This window comes from Lissotriton helveticus, chromosome 2_1 (genome assembly GCF_964261635.1).
Source record: "Lissotriton helveticus chromosome 2_1, aLisHel1.1, whole genome shotgun sequence".
Classification (NCBI taxonomy): Eukaryota; Metazoa; Chordata; class Amphibia; order Caudata; family Salamandridae; genus Lissotriton; species Lissotriton helveticus.
Window position 1 is genome coordinate 873,130,646 of NC_136059.1, and position 18,231 is coordinate 873,148,876.

The 18,231-nt window shown below is 44.3% G+C and overlaps 1 protein-coding gene across 3 annotated transcripts in view; it reads left to right on the forward strand.

Annotated features, from left to right (window-relative positions):
* The window catches only part of CCDC192 (coiled-coil domain containing 192), an 851,244-nt gene that overhangs the window by 86,487 nt on the left and 746,526 nt on the right, over window positions 1-18,231 (forward strand). For all 3 annotated transcript variants that reach the window (XM_078675607.1, XM_078675606.1, XM_078675605.1), the window contains exon 3: window positions 5,259-5,363. In XM_078675607.1, coding sequence (XP_078531733.1) covers window positions 5,259-5,363 — 105 coding nt within the window. The remainder of the gene's footprint in view (window positions 1-5,258; window positions 5,364-18,231) is intronic.

The window sequence follows — 18,231 nt, forward strand, 5'->3', positions numbered from 1 at the left end:
TTCTACCATCTATATACACATCCACTCATTGACAAACAGTTCTATATAGTCACTCATACATATACTCACTCATCATATGTAGTGATACACCTATACATCCTGTTACACACTGACAGTTATCCATAAGTTACTCACACACATACTCACACATGCAAATAAACTATTGAACATCCATTTATTTGCATATACAGCTATACACACACTACCACTTTACTTCTAAGGAAACTTACACAAACTTACTCTTTTAAACAATCACTTATAGAAACACATACTAATTTAAACAAGAACTCTTACCATCCCTCACTCTCACATATACTCACTTATATACATCAATATTCACATATACTAGATTAAAACATATGTAGTTACTGATAAAAACACTAGTGAGACAGTCATTCACTCACTAACACACACATATACACACTCATCCACCCACACAGTCCTGCACATATGCTGTCTTCAAAACACATACAAAGAGAGAGTCAGTCATTCATGCATCTATGTGCTAAGTAATACCCCCACCAAACCATAGAAACACTCATACTGATACTAAGAAAAACATCTAATAACCCATATACATACACATGTAGCTACTCACCAACCCATGCAGCCACTTATACACAAAGTGAAACACTAATACATATATTTAAATATTTAAACATTACTCACTAATATTTATTTTTCAGAAAGACACACATTCACTGGATGGTGTCATCAGTGATGTCATGAGTAATGTCACTGACCATGTCATGAGTGATGTAATATGTGACGTCATCAGCAGTGCGTTGCACGCGCAAGTTATAGTGAGCCCAACTAACTATAACGTGGGAATTTCAATGGTTTTATGCGAGTAAAACTTCCAGCTAACTATAACTGGTGTGAAACCTATGGTTTTTTCAGTGAATTTAATAGGTTTTTTAAATGCTAATGCCTAACTATAACTGGTGTGAAACCTATGTTTTTTTCAGTGAATATATATATATATATATATATATATTATCGCTCCATTTGTACCAACAAAATCTCGGGTCACTCTCAGGCGGGTGCTTCTTATGCGATGGTACTCGCATTAAAATCAAGGCTCCAAACTCCGATTTGCAGAACAAAGTACAGCACTCCGTGGGTGAAGGCAAGATTTCTTTATTTCGCCGTTAGCAGTATAAACAGACACGTTTCGGATGCAAGTCCTTCGTCAGTGTTTACTCCTAACGCTGCGAGGCGGCTACTTTTAAATACGTCATCGTATCATGCTCATTAACAGAAATGGCGGTATAGAAATCGCATTAGTAACGCTTGCCAATGTGGCGGCCATATTAAATGTTTCACATTAGACATGTTTTTCAAGTGTGTATCTATAAACATATATTCAATAAATACATATCAGATCTCGCCGTGTATCGGCATATGTGCCGCTAAAGGCTGGTGTCTCAAATAATCTTGCCGTGTATCGGCAAATCACCAGCTAACATTGGCATCGCGTATATTGCAATTAAAATTACCCGTGTTACAAATTGATCATTGAGCATGTTCTTAATAACTTATCAAAATTGATGACAGTTATTGGCAAAGGAGTATGGGGAAAAAAAGCAAGGAGAAAGGTGCAAATAGGAATTTAAAATAGAATAAAAAGTATCAGAGTCAGACTCAAAGTATTGCATACAGTTCAATATACTCTTCATTTGCCTAGGTGTACCGTGAGTTCTTCTCCACTGTTCATCCCCTGTGGACTTTTTGTTTGCATGTCAATGATGTATCGTGATTCTAGACTGCGTAATCTCATCAATCTATCACCACCCCTAGGATTGGCAGGTACATGGTCTATGCCAAAATATTGTAATAGAGCCCTATTACTTTGATGCTCCTTGGTGAAATGCCGGGCCACCGGATAAGTTATGTCCTTGTTAGTGATCGCCCGTTGGTGTTCCAAAATTTGCATTTTCACATTGTTGATAGTACTGCCAATATACTTAAGACCACATGGACAGGTCAGGCAGTACACAACATATGGGGTCAAAAATGTGATGAACTTATTGATACCTCTTGGAGATTACATACCAGGAATTTTATATGACAATACTCGTTTACTGTTCTCACAAGCTCTGCATTTGCCGCAGGGGAAGAATCCTTTCATGTCTTTCAAAGTTCCACTACTTTTTTGTTGTTTGGGAGGCAAGATAAGAATTTTTAAGGTTTTCTAAATGATAATTCCTAACTATAACCTGCCTGAAACCTATGTTTTTTTTAGTTAATATATATATATATATATATATATATATATATATATAACTGCTTACTGTTCAGATTCAGGCATGTGAATCTATGAAAGATACCCCAATACTGGATAAGAAATAAGTTACTTACCTGTAACTGCAGTTATGCAGTATTGGTATCTTTTATAGATTCACATGCAACAGCCCACCCTCCTCCTCAGAGAGGCTCCTCTGGCTTTACAGTACTAATAACTACACTTGTAATGGAGCATCTGAGGGATTTAGCCTCTCTTGGGAAGGTTCTAGAAGGAGTTGGTTGCTGATTGGTCGTGTTGTGAGTTTGGTCCTTTTTATAAAATGAGGTTGATAGGCTATTGAATACATGGTTACCTCCATGATAGCCTATGGAATTTAGTATATACTTCTTTATTATATGTACCGTGGGACTCCCACTTTGACGACGGGGGAATGATACATGCATGTGAATCTATGAAAGATACCAATACTGGATAACTGCAATTACAGGTAAGTAACTTATTTCTTCCTCATTAGGCTGGGTGCAGCAGAAAGCTGTACAAAAACCTTCCATGGCAAGCCCTCAGGTACTATTAAGGTGTGATTAATTACATTCAAAATTCAAAACTGCTTTTTGTAAATTATAAAGCAGTTTCTCTTGGGTTTGCGTCTTCTAAAAAAGGAAATTGCTTGATTGATAGTTTCTATGATAACAACCTGCCATTAAAGAGCAAACAGACATTTCCAAAGTTACTTACATGCAATCCTAGTTTTCTGTCATGGAAATTGTATCTGAATTCATCCACATCCTTTCACCTCCCAAGAATCAGAAATGTAGTCCAAATGAAGTTTCACCTTTACTTCCATCCCTCTTTTTCTCGTAAAAACTGTCCAGCTGGCTCTGAAGGGCACAATGGTCCTTGACTGCACCTGCTATTCTAAAAGTGTTGGTTTTCAGTTTAGAGCCTTTTTATAGATCTTTTCCTCTTGATTTGTCAGCTTTAAAATGCTATCTTTTGTCAGTTATATTTTGGTAGGACTGTATGGTTTTTAAGTGTTAAGTTAAAAAAAAGAATAAAAATAATGCTTCCTATATGCAAGACATGTTTAAATGTAATCTTTTAACCCATTGTTTTTATTGTATTCATGTCGAAAGAACTTGAATCTGCAGTTGCAATGGACACTTATTAGTTATATGCAGTACATCAATATGCAATTGTATATTCAGGAATGGTGTGTAATAAAATAAATGGCTTAAGAGACCCTTTGTTCTTTTTGTCCAGTAACTAATTTAAGGACCTGCTCTGGTTGCTCTGCTCTATCTATCTGTCCTTTTTAGGTAAACTTATAATGTGCCATTCAGATTCCCCAGATTTGATCAAATTTCTTGGACAACAGTTGTCGTTATAATCTACTCTCTCTGCGGTCGTGTAAGAGTCTATCTTGCAACTCCATTCTCTAGCCATCGGCTCGGGAGAACTCTATTCTGTTGATTCCCCTTTTCTCGCATGTTGTATTTAAAGTGATTGTATGATAATGAATATCAACTAATTCTCTGTCATGAATTGTTATGAGTTCACATTCAAAGGCACTAATGCAAAATAAGAAAGTTTTTGATAATACATTGCTAGAATAATGTTGAGAATATATAAGTACCATGGATTTTAAATCATATTCTGTGACCTTAATTGGTATATTACAGTGGAAAAGTCTTGATTATTTGAAAGTAATTATTAGGAATCATTAAGTCAATCAAAGTTGAAATTAGAAAAGAGGAGTACCTTGAATTTTTATTAGTTTGATTTAAGCTATTGCGTGCAAAAAAGTTCCCAGTTTATGAAGAGCGGTATTTCCTAAAATGTTAAAGACAAACGTTTTAGAATTATAAGCTATATTTGCAATATTGTTTAGATAAGTAACATCTCTCTATGTTAGTATGGCTTACCATCTCATCAAAAAAGTTTCTCTTTGTAAGTAATATAGGGCCTGATTTAGGTCTTGGCGGACGGTCTATTCCGTCACAACGGTGTCGGTTTTCCTGTCTGCCTAAATATAAATTCCATTATATCCTATGGGATGTATATTTCAGCCTATGGGATATTCGTCACTGTTGTTACAGAAGAACAGATCTGCCAAGATCTTTATCAGTCCCAAAGTCTCCAAAATGTTGACACACTTTAAATTGAAGGTTCTTATAGAATCAAGAAATGTATGGAATTTCCACATTTTGATTTATATGAGCAGCTCAGTGAATATTTGTGAGCTAAACAACAGTTTTTCTGTTTATTAGGCTTTTTACTCTCCGTCATAGTGTAGATTAGGGTGTGAAATTATGGGAAAAGAATCATAGGATATGCCGTTAACAAAACCATGGAGATAAGTAAGTTCAAGCATCTATTTGATAACCATGATACTTTACATAAACAATCAGAATCCATATACATATAAGCAACTATTTAATTATATTACCATACACACAAGAATGGCTACCCGCATCACCTGTCTGATATTTTAATTCAATACCACATATTATCAGTCCCTGGGCTCACAGGTAGGAATGGAGCCCATTCAATTAAAGATAAGGCAGCTAGTACTTCTGTTTACAATATTGTAATTTACAACATTGGCCACATAGACTTAAGTGTGTTCCTTTGCCTGGTATAGACTCTTTGAAGAGTTTGTCATTCTGGATAGAAAACAATTTAGTCTAAATTATTTGTCTTAAGAGACTGCAAGGTATCATAGAAATTATAGCACTAACAGTCTTCCTTGTTGGAACATCTTAAGACTTTGCCAGAGCTGAGTGTTAAGTTCAATGTATTTATCCAACAATGCACTGTTGCAACTGGAAGGCAGTTACAGGATTTATTGTGGAAGCCACGTGGTACTCCCAAGTCTCAACAGTATTCTACCCTTTAATGAGGTGAAGATTCATATGATTCCTTACGGTAAGAACTGCAATTGGTGATGCTAAAATATAAGTTAGGTATAATTTGTATGTTATATGCTAATTCATATTTCTGTATTTTGAAGGGGTCATGTAAGGAAGATATTAACGTCTCTGAAATTGCCAAGTTTAAAGACTTGGAAAGATTATATGAAAACACAGAAGAACATGCAAGGACACTTGAAATGGTGGTAAGTAGATTTACTACCAATGGATACTGTAATAGTTTCAGTGGATTTAAATTTGCTCTGGACTGAATCTTCCAGATTTATCCAGGCTGACAAATTGTTAATGCATGTTAAAATACTAATGTCAACACGCACCCTTTTTACATTTCACCTTGTGTGTTCTACCACATATAAAGTGGAAAGGCCTCCTCAAGAGCTCTATTCACAGAATGCTTTTTCTCGTGACAAGATGAAGGTGTTTTGCTTCCATGGGATATGTAGATATTAATTTCTCCCTCACCAGTAGTTTCAGGCATGTGCAGCACTTTTGCTCCTTTACTATTAGTTTCTGGATGAAATATGTTTTTCCTTTTCTTCTTTTGGGGTATCTTAGCACAAGAGAAATCTTGTAATAATCCCTGTAAACAAAAAAGGACAATTTTAAAGCCTGCATCTTGTGTGGTCCAAAGATGTATGTGGATGATGTACATGCCCAGTGTACTCATTGACTATATCCGGATCCTAAAGTTGCAAGATATGTAGGCTCTTTTCAGCCATGGCATTAAAGTTTTAGATGTTTTTCCTCCAAACTGCTGCTTCTTCAGGACTCATCAGTAGTAATCCTAAACTACCTCCCTCAAAATCTCATAAGAATAGGTATTGAAAACTCTTCTCTCAGGTTGAGAAAAATTCCAAATCATCCTTCGTTGAATCCATGGTGTCCTAATCCCTTTGTGGCTTACGGTAAGCCACAGACATCATGTTTGACACACATAAAATATCTATTCCCCCTTTAGGAAATAAAAACTCATCTTGCTGCTTTTGTCACATGAATGCCACCATCAACAACCTTGTTGAAGATGCAGAAATTGAGGAAATCTTACTATGAAAAGACAGTAAAAACTATTGCTGATGATGCTCAATTGATGATGTTCTTGTTGATTACATCATCAACATGAGTGAATCTCTTTTCGACGAGGTCAACAACACTGTCTGCAGTGCTTGATGTTGTTCCTATTTCATCCACTATACTGCTTTAAGGACTTCTGGTTTCTTCGATTGAGATCATACCTGTTCCTCCAGCCCAAATACTGGAAAAATGCTCCCATAGTCAAGAGAGTGAGCAAAAAAAGGAGGAGAGGAAGGAGAAGCAATGATGGTTTTCATTGCCTTCACAGTTAAAAAAAATAAGCATACTATCCCTTAATGTTAATGGCCTCCCAAATTACATTAAGAGGAAGAATGTGTTGTCTTATATTGCCTCAAAACTCCCACACATCACCTTATTGCAGCAGACTCACCATTCAGCCCTGGAATCGAGCATACTACGGAGATTGGGTGGGTCGTGTAGTTCGTAGTAGTTTACTGCCCACTGACCTTTCTGACACTCAGGGGCTTATTATGATGATAGGGCAGAATCACTTTGCCTGACACCGACTCTATCATGGGGCCAACTGACACCCGGTTGGCGGTACCGACCCACTGATTTCAATGCGACCAAACACAGTTCCGTTGCATGGTCCCTTTCCTCAATGCGATCTTGTGTTATGGCTGTAAACCAGCCGTAACACAAGCTCCCACTGAGGAAAGGGAGGTGCAGTTCATCCCTGCACCCCGGTGCAGGCACATCGAGGTGCCTGCCACAAGGTGCAGGGATCAACAGCCCTCTCGGCCTCCAATCGGGGTGTGCACCAAAGGGGGCCCTGCTGTAGGCCCCAAAACACATTTTTCAACATGGTTTCCATGTCGGCTGTTCATCTGGACACTCTTATCTCTTTGCCGCCTGTGCTTACAGATGTTCACAGAGCGGCCTTGTACCATAGAGAAGTTTTCTGTTCTCCTGGACCCACATAGGTTTCCGTATAGTAATATCTGTGTTGCCTGAGGCCCTGATGAGAATCTCCGATGAACTAAAGGAGATTCGAAACGCGTAGGCCCAACATCCCATTGGTCTGCTTATGTGTATAGGAGTTTAGTTTACTTGCATACTCCTTACAACCTTTTGTACATTACCCACGTGTATCAACCCATAATGAATGTTTAAAAAAGAAAACAATTTTTATTGTTTTGTACTATTTTCAAAAAATTGTTTCGAATTTTCATCAAATTGATGCAGACCTAGTTTTGTATTTTTCTTACCATCTTTTTTCCTCTCTTGCAGCAGTAATATGTAGTGTGCTTGAGTTAAGTTTGAATGTGTTGTGAATGTGATATGACTGAAGTTTTGAATGTTTGATGTGTTCAACTGAATACAATTTGATGTGTCCGTCCATTTCCTGATTTTCTTCAATGGTTTCTTCTCTAATGTAAAGATAAATTTTATAACAAAATTGTTGATTTTCTACAAAATAAAATTGCGACTAAACAGCAGTACCCTCTCTGGAATTAATTTTCTGCCTGTGGTTGATTAGTCCGAGTATCAAGTAAAAATTATCAGCACTGGCAGTTTCTTTTGTTATTTGTTGAAAAGATCCATGGCATTTGATACACCCAAGAGATAGGGAGTACACTTTTATTTCATGTGTTCATGGGACCTGTTCCCAGTTAGACTTCTTGTTAATGTCTTATGCCTCACTGGCCTACTTGAGTGCTTGTACTATTGATACTGGGGGAATCTCTGACCATGCCCTGATAACTTTGGAATTGGATTTAGGACATGTGTCTCCTGTGTCAATCAATCAATCAATCAATCAAAGCATTTATATAGCGCGCTACTCACCCGGAGGGTCTCAAGGCGCTGGGGGGGGGGGTCCGCTACTGCTCGAACAGCCAGGTCTTGAGCTGCTTCCTGAAGGCGAGGTGGTCTTGGGTCAGGCGGAGGCGGGTCGGAAGGGAGTTCCAAGTCTTGGCGGCCAGGTAGGAAAAGGACCTTCCTCCTGTGGTGGCTCTTCGGATGCGGGGGACGGCGGCGAGGGCGTGGCTGGTCGATCGAAGCTGGCGTTTGGGAGCGTAGAAGTTGAGGCGGCTGTTGAGGTATCCTGGGCCTTGGTTGTGTAGGGCTTTGTGTGCGTGGGTGAGGAGCCGGAAGGTAATTCTCTTGTTGACCGGGAGCCAGTGCAGGTCTTTCAGGTGTCCGGAGATGTGGCTGCGGCGAGGGATGTCCAGGATGAGTCGTGCTGAGGTGTTCTGGATCCGCTGGAGTCTCTTCTGGAGTTTGGCGGTGGTTCCGGCGTAGAGGGAGTTGCCGTAGTCCAGACGGCTGGTGACAAGGGCCTGGGTGACCGTCTTCCTGGTCTCGGAGGGGATCCATCGGAAGATCTTGCGTAGCATGCGCAGGATGTTGAAGCACGACGAGGAGACGGCGTTGACTTGTCTGGTCATGGAGAGGGAGGAGTCCAGGATGAAGCCCAGGTTGCGTGCGTGGTCTGTTGGTTTGGGTGCGCTGCCCAGGGCGGGGGGCCACCAGGAGTCGTCCCAGGCGGAGGGTGAGGATCCTAGGATGAGGACTTCCGTCTTGTCTGAGTTCAGTTTCAGGCGGCTGTTCGACATCCATTTGGCCACGTCTGTCATCCCTTCGTGCAGGTTGGCTCTGGCGGTGGTGGGGTCGTTGGTGAGGGAGAGGATCAGCTGGGTGTCGTTGGCGTAGGAGATGATGTTGAGGTTGTGCTGGCGTGCGATGGCTGCGAGGGGGCTCATGTAGACGTTGAAGAGTGTTGGGCTGAGCGAGGAGCCTTGAGGAACGCCGCAGATGACTTCGGTGGCCTCCGATCTGAACGGGGGGAGGCGGACTCTCTGTGTCCTTCCGGCGAGGAAGGAGATGATCCACTCCAGTGCCTTCTCCTGGATTCCGATGTTGCTGAGGCGCTGTACTAGGGTACGGTGGCAGACGGTGTCGAAGGCCGCGGAGAGGTCCAGGAGGATGAGGGCCGCCGTTTCTCCGTTGTCGAGCAGGGCTCGGATGTCATCGGTAGCTGCGATCAGGGCGGTCTCGGTGCTGTGGTTGGCCCGGAAGCCAGACTGCGAGAGGTCGAGGGAGCCGTTCGTCTCGAGGAAGGCGGCCAGTTGCTTGTTGACAGTCTTCTCGATGACTGTAGCCGGAAACGGGAGCAGCGAGATGGGGCGGTAGTTCTTGAGGTCGGTGGGGTCGGCTGATGGTTTCTTGAGTAGAGCGCTGAGTTCGGCGTGCTTCCAGCTCTCCGGGAAGGTGGCGGTGTCGAAGGAGGTGTTGATGATGTCCCGCAGGTGGGGTGCGATGACAGTGTCGGCCTTGTTGAAGACGTGGTGAGGGCAGGGGTCTGTCGGAGATCCGGAGTGGATGGAGTTCATCGTGCGGATGGTGTCTTTGGTGCTGATCGGAGTCCAGGTGCGGAGGGTGGTGGTGGGGGGCGGTGGTTCGGTCGTGGCGTGCGTCGGTTGAGTGCTGAAGCTGTTGTGGATGTCCGCGATCTTGTTGTGGAAGTAGGAGGCGAGGGAGTTGCAGAGGTCTTGCGAAGGGGTGATGTCGTTGTTTTCGGCGTTGGGGTTGGAGAGCTCTTTCACGATGTTGAAGAGTTCCTTGCTGTTGTGTGCGTTGTTGTCCAGTCGTTCCTTGAATGCGGTTTTCTTGGTGGCGTGGATCAGTTGGTGGTGTTTTCGGGTGGCGAGCTTGAGGGCAGTCATGTTGCCCGGTGTTGAGTCTCTGTGCCAGGTTTTCTCGAGTGCTCTGCAGTTCTTCTTGGAGCTCTTGAGTTCGTCGTTAAACCATGGGGCTTTCTTGCTGCCGGGTCTGCTCGGTGGGGTCTTCAGAGGGGCGAGGTCGTCTGCGCAGTCGCTGATCCATTTCGTGAGGTTGGTGGCCGCTTGGCTGGGGTTCGTTGTGCTGGTGGGAGGCTTCTTGCTCAGGGAAGATGCGAGCTGGTCGGCTGTGATCTTGTTCCAGCTTCTGCGGGGGACCTGTTGCTGGTGATGGTGGAGCGTGGTCCTTTTGAAGCTGAAGTGGACGCAGCTGTGGTCCGTCCAGTGGAGTCCCGTGGCGTGGCTGAAGGCGATGTCCTTGCTGGAGGAGAAGATCGGGTCGAGTGTGTGACCGGCGTAGTGGGTGGGGGAGGTCACCAGTTGCTTGAGTCCGAGGTTGGCGAGGTTGTCCAGCAGGGTGGTGGTGTTGCGGTCGTTGTTGTTCTCCAGGTGGAAGTTGAGGTCCCCGAGGAGGATGTAGTCAGCGGAGAGGAGGGCGTGCGGGCTGATGAAGTCGGCGATGTCTTCGCTGAATTGTGTGCGTGGTCCCGGGGGTCTGTAGATGAGGGTGCCTCTGAGGGTTGTCTTGGGGTTGATGTGGATCTGGAAGTGCAGGTGTTCGGCGGGTGCGAGGGTGTCGTCGGCGTTGGTCGTGATGCGGATGCTGTTCCTGTGGATGATGGTGATGCCTCCTCCTGTCTGGTTGACGCGGTCCCTCCGGATGATCTTGTAGCCGTCCGGGATGGCGATGGCGATGTCGGGCGCTGAGGAGGCGTTCATCCAGGTTTCTGAGAGGAAGGCGACGTCTGGGGCTGTGGTGTCGAGCAGGTTCCAGAGTTCTACGGCGTGTCTGTGGACGGAGCGGGTGTTGAGCAGGATGCACTTCAGGTGGGTGCTGTTGGTGTTCGGCTTGGTGGGTGCTGGTGTGGCTTGGGTCCGGTTGCAGGAGAACTTGCAGGAGTGGCAGCTGAAGGGTCAGTGGGTGCGTCTCGTTGTGGCTCGGTAGCAACCCGGGGTCCTGCCGGTGTTGAGTGCGATGAGTTCAGTGGCGTCGTAGATTCGTCGGGTCGGCTTCCGTCGGTGGGGGCCAGGGGTCCTGGCACTGGGCGCGGTCCAGGCGCGGACGGGCGCAGACGGGCTTACCTTTGGCGCGCCTTCGGCGCACAATCGGCGCGCCCGCTGCGCGTCAACGCTGCGCGTTTGCCACTCTGCCATATGAGGAGAGTGGGGGGGCGGAGCGAGGGAGGAGCCGCTGGGAGGCGGGAGCGGGGCTGGCGAATGGGAAGGCTCTCAGGTGTAAGGGGGCGGGGCCGCAGGGGGGCAGCAGGGAGGTGGCGGGAAACGCGGCGGGGTCACAGCAAGGGAGAACAGCGGCCAACAGTTACAGGGCAAGAAGGCACAGAGGGGCAACAGAGGATACAGCGATGAACAGGGGGACACAAAGCAGAAAACAAGGAGACAGGTCACGGAGCGGGCACCAGGGGAGAGACAGCAGTCAGCAGGAGAGGCGGCGCAGCGCTCCGGAGGCTGAGACCACACCAGAGGTCAGGAGCTCAGCTGCGGGCAGCGGCGGGATCGTGGCACACCAGAGGTCAGGAGCTCAGCTGCGGGCAGCGGCGGGATCGGGCAGCCTGGGCACACCCACAGGGAGTGTGCGCGGTGCGAGGTGGTGTGACCAGCCCAGAGGGTCAGAGGTCACTGCCCACCACTGCGTGCACTCCTCCCTATAAGGTCCAGTGGGAGGGAGGAGCCGCTGGGAGGCGGGAGCGGGGCTGGCGAATGGGAAGGCTCTCAGGTGTAAGGGGGCGGGGCCGCAGGGGGGCAGCGGGGAGGTGGCGGGAAACACGGCGGGGTCACAGCAAGGGAGAACAGCGGCCAACAGTTACAGGGCAAGAAGGCACAGAGGGGCAACAGAGGATACAGCGATGAACAGGGGGACACAAAGCAGAAAACAAGGAGACAGGTCACGGAGCGGGCACCAGGGGAGAGACAGCAGTCAGCAGGAGAGGCGGCGCAGCGCTCCGGAGGCTGAGACCACACCAGAGGTCAGGAGCTCAGCTGCGGGCAGCGGCGGGATCGTGGCACACCAGAGGTCAGGAGCTCAGCTGCGGGCAGCGGCGGGATCGGGCAGCCTGGGCACACCCACAGGGAGTGTGCGCGGTGCGAGGTGGTGTGACCGGCCCAGAGGAAGTGCTGGCGGCTGAATCTTTCACACTATCGTACTCTGGAGAATAAGCAGAAACATATTGGCCTAATACTTCAATTCTTGTTGTATAATGAATCCTCCACATCTTCCACACAGGTGTTATGGACAGCAGGAAAGGCCACCTTAAGAGGTATGCTCATTTGTGATCCAGCGATTCGAATACAGGAAATGTGAGATGCGCAAACACTATTAGAGAGTTTAGTGCCTGATCTTACAGAGACTTATGTATGACATCCCACAGCAGTTTCCTTACATCGGCTGGAGCAAGCAAAATATGAACTCAATACACATCTTACAACAGAAGCAGAGTATGCTCTACGTGGCCTAAAATGGCGTCATTATGAGCAAGGTGAAAAGACAGGTAGGCTACTTGCAGCACAATTAACTCAAAGTGAGGCAAATTCTGCCATTCAAGCAATCCATAGCGAAAATATAGGATTCCTTAAACACCCGCTAAAGATTACAGAAGCATTTGTGCATTTCTTTTCAACACTTTGTAGCACAGAGGCTCCAATTGAGGCCACTTCGGAGCTTGATTTTCCGAGATAGCTTCATCTTTCCGTCTTGTTTGAAGATGGGAGGCAGCTCCTGGAAGGGGAGATCACAGAGGATGTGCGTCTTTTGTCCAGTGTAATATGGACAGTAATAAATGATTCGGATGATAAGTTGCTGCTCTCTTCAGATGCAGAGAAGGCTATTTATTGGATTGATGGGGGTATCTTTTCGGCACCCTAAGCTGGGCAGGAGTAGAGCTGTATTTCTAAACAAACTCCGATGTCTATACGCAGACACTATGGCGCAGATAGACCGGAGGCCATTTGTCAAAATCCTTTCATATTTTGCAGGGCACAAGAAAGGGTTGCCTGCCGTTGCTGCTACTGTTCCTTTTAGTAATCGAATAATTAACTGCAGTGATTCAATCATCTTCTTGAGTGGGGGGAATAGAAATGCCCCTAGAAACTTGCAAAATCTTGTTGTATGCAGATGATATCTTATTGACTCTGAGGGAACCAGATTCTTCCCTCGCTCAACTCAAGATTCTAATCAATTCTTTTTTGGTCTTTTCTGGATATAAGATAAATTGGCTGCTACTTATGCATAAGGATTGTAGATCAGTGTAAATTGTATTTGGCTTCTCATTGAAGAGCTCATGTTTGAAGTATTTGGGTTTGCTGATAAATAAGGTGTTGGAAAATATGGTGGCTGATAGCCATTACTAAATAGAATGGAACCAGATCTAACAGGATGGTCTGCTCTGCAGGTCTCCTTTTAGGGTAAACTAGAGATGATTAAGATGATGACGGCTCCCAGATTTAACACCATTGTTGGCCTCTTCTCCATCAAGCTCACAGTGGCACCACTCTGGGGAATTCCAAACCACTCTCCAATCCCCGAAAAAGTTTGCAAAAAGTATTAAGTCATTATCTTTAAACTGGCATTGCTGGCGCGTTTCAGCATGACACCTTCCCCTGGGCCTAAGATCTACATAGAAATATATATCCCATCGCGGGGGTCATGGCACTCTTCAGTGGTGCATCCTCCATCGTGGCAGGACCACGCCACTTCATGTTGTCTCCACAAGTACTACTTCCCTCAGTACATAGCGGGATATTTCCCGTGAAGAAGGTCCTATGAGGACTGAAACAGCGTTGGGCATTTGTTTATTCCAATTTGAGGATGCAACCGATAAAATAAACGTGCAACTACTATGTACTTAGGGTAGCAGTACTTGTGTAGACTAAATATATATAGCCTGTCGAAAGCTATGGCTACGGCTGAAACGCTTAGGCTATTTCACTCTGGTGCTGTTTATGTTTAAATAAACAAATTTATTCTCACAATACCTCCTCAGTTGTGCTGTGTCCTCTTGTGCGTGACGGAGTCGGTATGAGGTGTGGAACTCCGGCCGCCTGTTGAACGGACGTGTATATATTACCTACTGGCGGTCGCCAGTAGGTATATATAGTTAGGATTTTTTCTCTATGGGTTTTTTGAAAATTCTATGTCTAATAACTTTGGCGTTTGTGGACGGAATTGGCTGAAATTTTCAGGAAAATGGCACATTTTGTTTCTGAGCAGCCCTTGAAAATTTGGGTGGGGTTCGTCAAGGGGGGGCTGAGAAAAAAGGGGGGTCCCAAAACGTGTTTTTAACATTGAGTTTTCCATAGGGCGGTTGGCCTCACTTTTAGCCCGAACGGCTGAATGGATTTGCACGAAACTTGGCAAAATTGTAGGGACTGGTAGCCCGATGTGCCTTTTGTAGGTCTCAATATATGTGCTACAGTGGATTTTGAGAAATTAACGTTTAAAAAAAGATATATATCTGTAACAGCGGACCGGGCAGCGCTCCAGGACGCGTACTTTTCGCGCAACGGAGCTTTGTGAAGCGAAGCTGATTGGTTCTCCGGCGTCTGTCAACATTCCAAACAGTCCGTAGCGGCCGCCATCTTGTCTCTCGGTAGGATCGAGAGACAAGAGGAGGCCAAAGCGAAGGGGCAAATGACCATAAGGGGGAATAGTAGATCCTCGCTGACCCCCTACGTTTGATGTGGAGGTTTTAAAAGGGCCCCGCGGGGCAAAAAAAAAAAAAATAATAATAATCGAACGGCTGAATGGATTTGCACGAAACTTGGCAAAATATTAGGGACTGGTAGCCCGATGTGCCTTTGCTAGGTCTCAATATATGTGCTCCAGTGGATTTTGAGAAATTAACGTTCAAAAAAAGATATATATCTGTAACAGCGCTCCGCTTCGCGTACTTTTCGCGTTACGGAGCTTTGCGAAGCTGATTGGTTCTCCGGCGTCTGTCAACATTCCAAACAGTCCGTAGCGGCCGCCATCTTGTCTCTCGGTAGGATTGAGAGACAAGAGGAGGCCAAAGCGAAGGGGGAAATGACCATAAGGGGGCATAGTAGATCCTTCCTGACCTCTTAGGTTTGATGTACCATTTTGCCAAGTTTGGTGTAATTCCGTTCAGCCATTCAGGCTGTAGACGTATGTAAATGTCCTATGGAAAATTGCATGGGGAAAACACATTTGAAAGTGTTGAAATTTAGAACCAATTAAAATGTTAGTTTGGTTTTGTATTTGTGTGTGATGAAAGTTAATTGGTTATGTATATATTTCAAATGAGAGGAAACCACAGCCATTTTGTGATACTACTGTCTGAGGTAAATTTGTGAGGAATTTTTGGTGGTGAATTTCTGGTGTTTGATTTACACAGTACTAACACTTCTCCTACTTTTAAAAAGGTGAGTTGTTAATTTGTAAGGGGAACTATGTTGTACACTTGAAGATAATTTGAAAAATGTTTTCTGTTATTTATTTGCAGTCCTTCTGTTATACTAAATACTTGATAAAGTTAGTTTTATATTATGTATTACTAAAAACGATAAATGAAAGTGATTATTTTTTTCTGCAATTTACAGCAAGCAATTTCAAAATAAAATGGCTCACAATGAAGAGACCGTGGCAATTTCTTTTGAATTGTCCACTACATTGATTGAAATTGAGAGCACCAATAATGAAATATTGTCACAAGGAGGAGATGACTTGTATGATTCCATTAGATTGATTGAAATGGACAGCACCAATAATGAAATATTGGCACAAGGAGATGACTTGAATGATTCCACTACATTGATTGAAATTGAGAGCACCAATAATGAAATATTGTCACAAGGAGGAGATGACTTGTATGATTCCATTAGATTGATTGAAATGGACAGCACCAATAATGAAATATTGTCACAAGGAGGAGATGACTTGAATGATTCCACTACATTGATTGAAATTGAGAGCACCAATAATGAAATATTGTCACGAGGAGATGACTTGAATGATTCCACTACATTGATTGAAATTGACAGCACCAATAATGAAATATTGTCACAAGGAGGAGATGACTTGAATGATTTTTTTGATCAATCTCTTGATGGCGAATTTATCGAATGTTTGGAGACCATAGAGTTACAAGAATCATCATTGTAGACTTTTCATGAGGACATTGCTGATGAGGACATGTTACTAGTTCTTTCAAATTTAGAAAATTCTGAAGAATAAATTTATATTTAGAAATCAAAAATTGTTTGAGACATTATTCATTTTTATTTTTAATTTATGAGGTTGTAGCGAAGTAATTGTAGTATAAAATGAGACTTATAGTATAGAGTGCAACATTTTTATGTTACATGGTAAGTTTACTCATATTTACTTCCCTTCTGCCACTATATTATCTCCAATGTGTATTTGACATCTCTTCTTCATCTCCGGCCTCCTTTCTCTCACTGTGTCTCCGATGCATCTTATCGCTGCTATTTTGTGTAATTACAGAAGAGAGTAAAATAAAATAGTTCGGAACGTGAAAAGGGGGCAAAGTAGAGTACTCCTCACCCCCTAGGCCTTTTTAGGCGGTCCCAAAAGGATCAGTTTCTGCTTTCCTGAGAGATTATGGTATGAGTTCCATATACCACAATAACTTGCATTACAACATGCAAGATATCTATCTCCTTTTGGAGATATTCGCGCTAAGCGCGAATATCTCCAAAAAGTAACACCTGCCCTGAGCAGTTCTTAGCCATGTTATCCAATGGGAGGTGGATAACATGGCTAAGAGCATTAGCTCGGTAATGCATGAATATCGCTGAGTTTTTAGCGATATTGATGCATTGCGGCCGTTTATTATCGCATTTGCGATAAACCTTGATAATAGCAAGGTTTATCTTCGATAATTTCTGACGATGCTTAGCGGTAAAAAATTCGTTGGTAAGCATCGTTAGCGATAAATATCGCTTAACTTTGGTAATATGCCCCAACGTCTGTTAACGTTCGATTCAAAGGAAATGAGGAAGTGTTGAAAAACATTGTTTGCGCCATCTTGCCTTTTTTGAAATGCCACACTTTTGTGGTGCACGGCAGCCATTTTAGATGTCTTGACCAGACCCACTCTCTGCACGCTGTCGATTCGTAGCATGGCTCCTCACCCTCGCAAGCATCTTCCCCAGGCACTGGTCACCCCCGCTCTCTGTCTTATGCATGGGCAATAAACCTCCCCCCATCTGCGCTGCTCTTCCCTGAAAATCACACTCTGTGCCCGCCCGACACCTCCCTTTCGCCCTATTCACTACCGCACCCTCTGACACTCCTCTTCCTCTGTGTCCGATTGTCCAGGCTATCAGCTAGCCCTGCAGATGTAGTTTATGGCCCCAGCTGTAAAGAATCACCCCTCTTCAAAGGAGTTATAGTAGATCAAGGCCCACACCCGATGAGATCCGTCACACCACACGCGTTCCTACTATCTGAAAACCATCCTGTATTGTGATTGGGGAGGGGACCGAGCCTGAAGCGGAAGATTCCAGGAATGACTCTTGGTACATCAAAGTTTTTACAATTATGTGTCACATTAAAAATATGTAGCACTCCAACAAAGTAGTAGGAATATAAAACTTTAATAACATATAAATATATACAACAAAACAAAAACAGTAAAAACATTTAAACAACGAAGAGACCGTGGCAATTTCTTTTGAATTATCCAATAGATTTATTGAAATTGACAGCACCAATAATGAAATATTCTTGTCAGTAGCGGTCTGTTGTGCGAATAGTTACAAGGCAGCAGAACGCGCTGAAATCTAGATGGCACGAAAGTGATGTCTAGTAAGTTGCCGCCCAGCAAATAACGGCGTGGGGCGCCGCGGGGGTGAGTGAGTCCAGTAGGCACCACAGCTATTCTTACCGGCATCGCAGAATTACTGCTGGGGACAATGCCTGTGCTGTAGCAGGGTCACAGCAGAAACAAAAAGGATTTTGTTGAAGATGTTGTTGGTTTTAAATTTGAAAACAGTTCTGGTGTCAACTGCTATGCTAATGTAGTGGTTAATGTTTTGTTTTCTCTAGAAAATGTAAAAGAGGGGGAGGCAGTCCAAAGTTCCGTTAAAAGGGCAAAGGAAAGGATCGGTGGTTTGAACTATCAGTGAAAAAGGGGAGGGGGTGCAACCATTTTTCCTACCGGGTCACACTGTGCTTTCACCG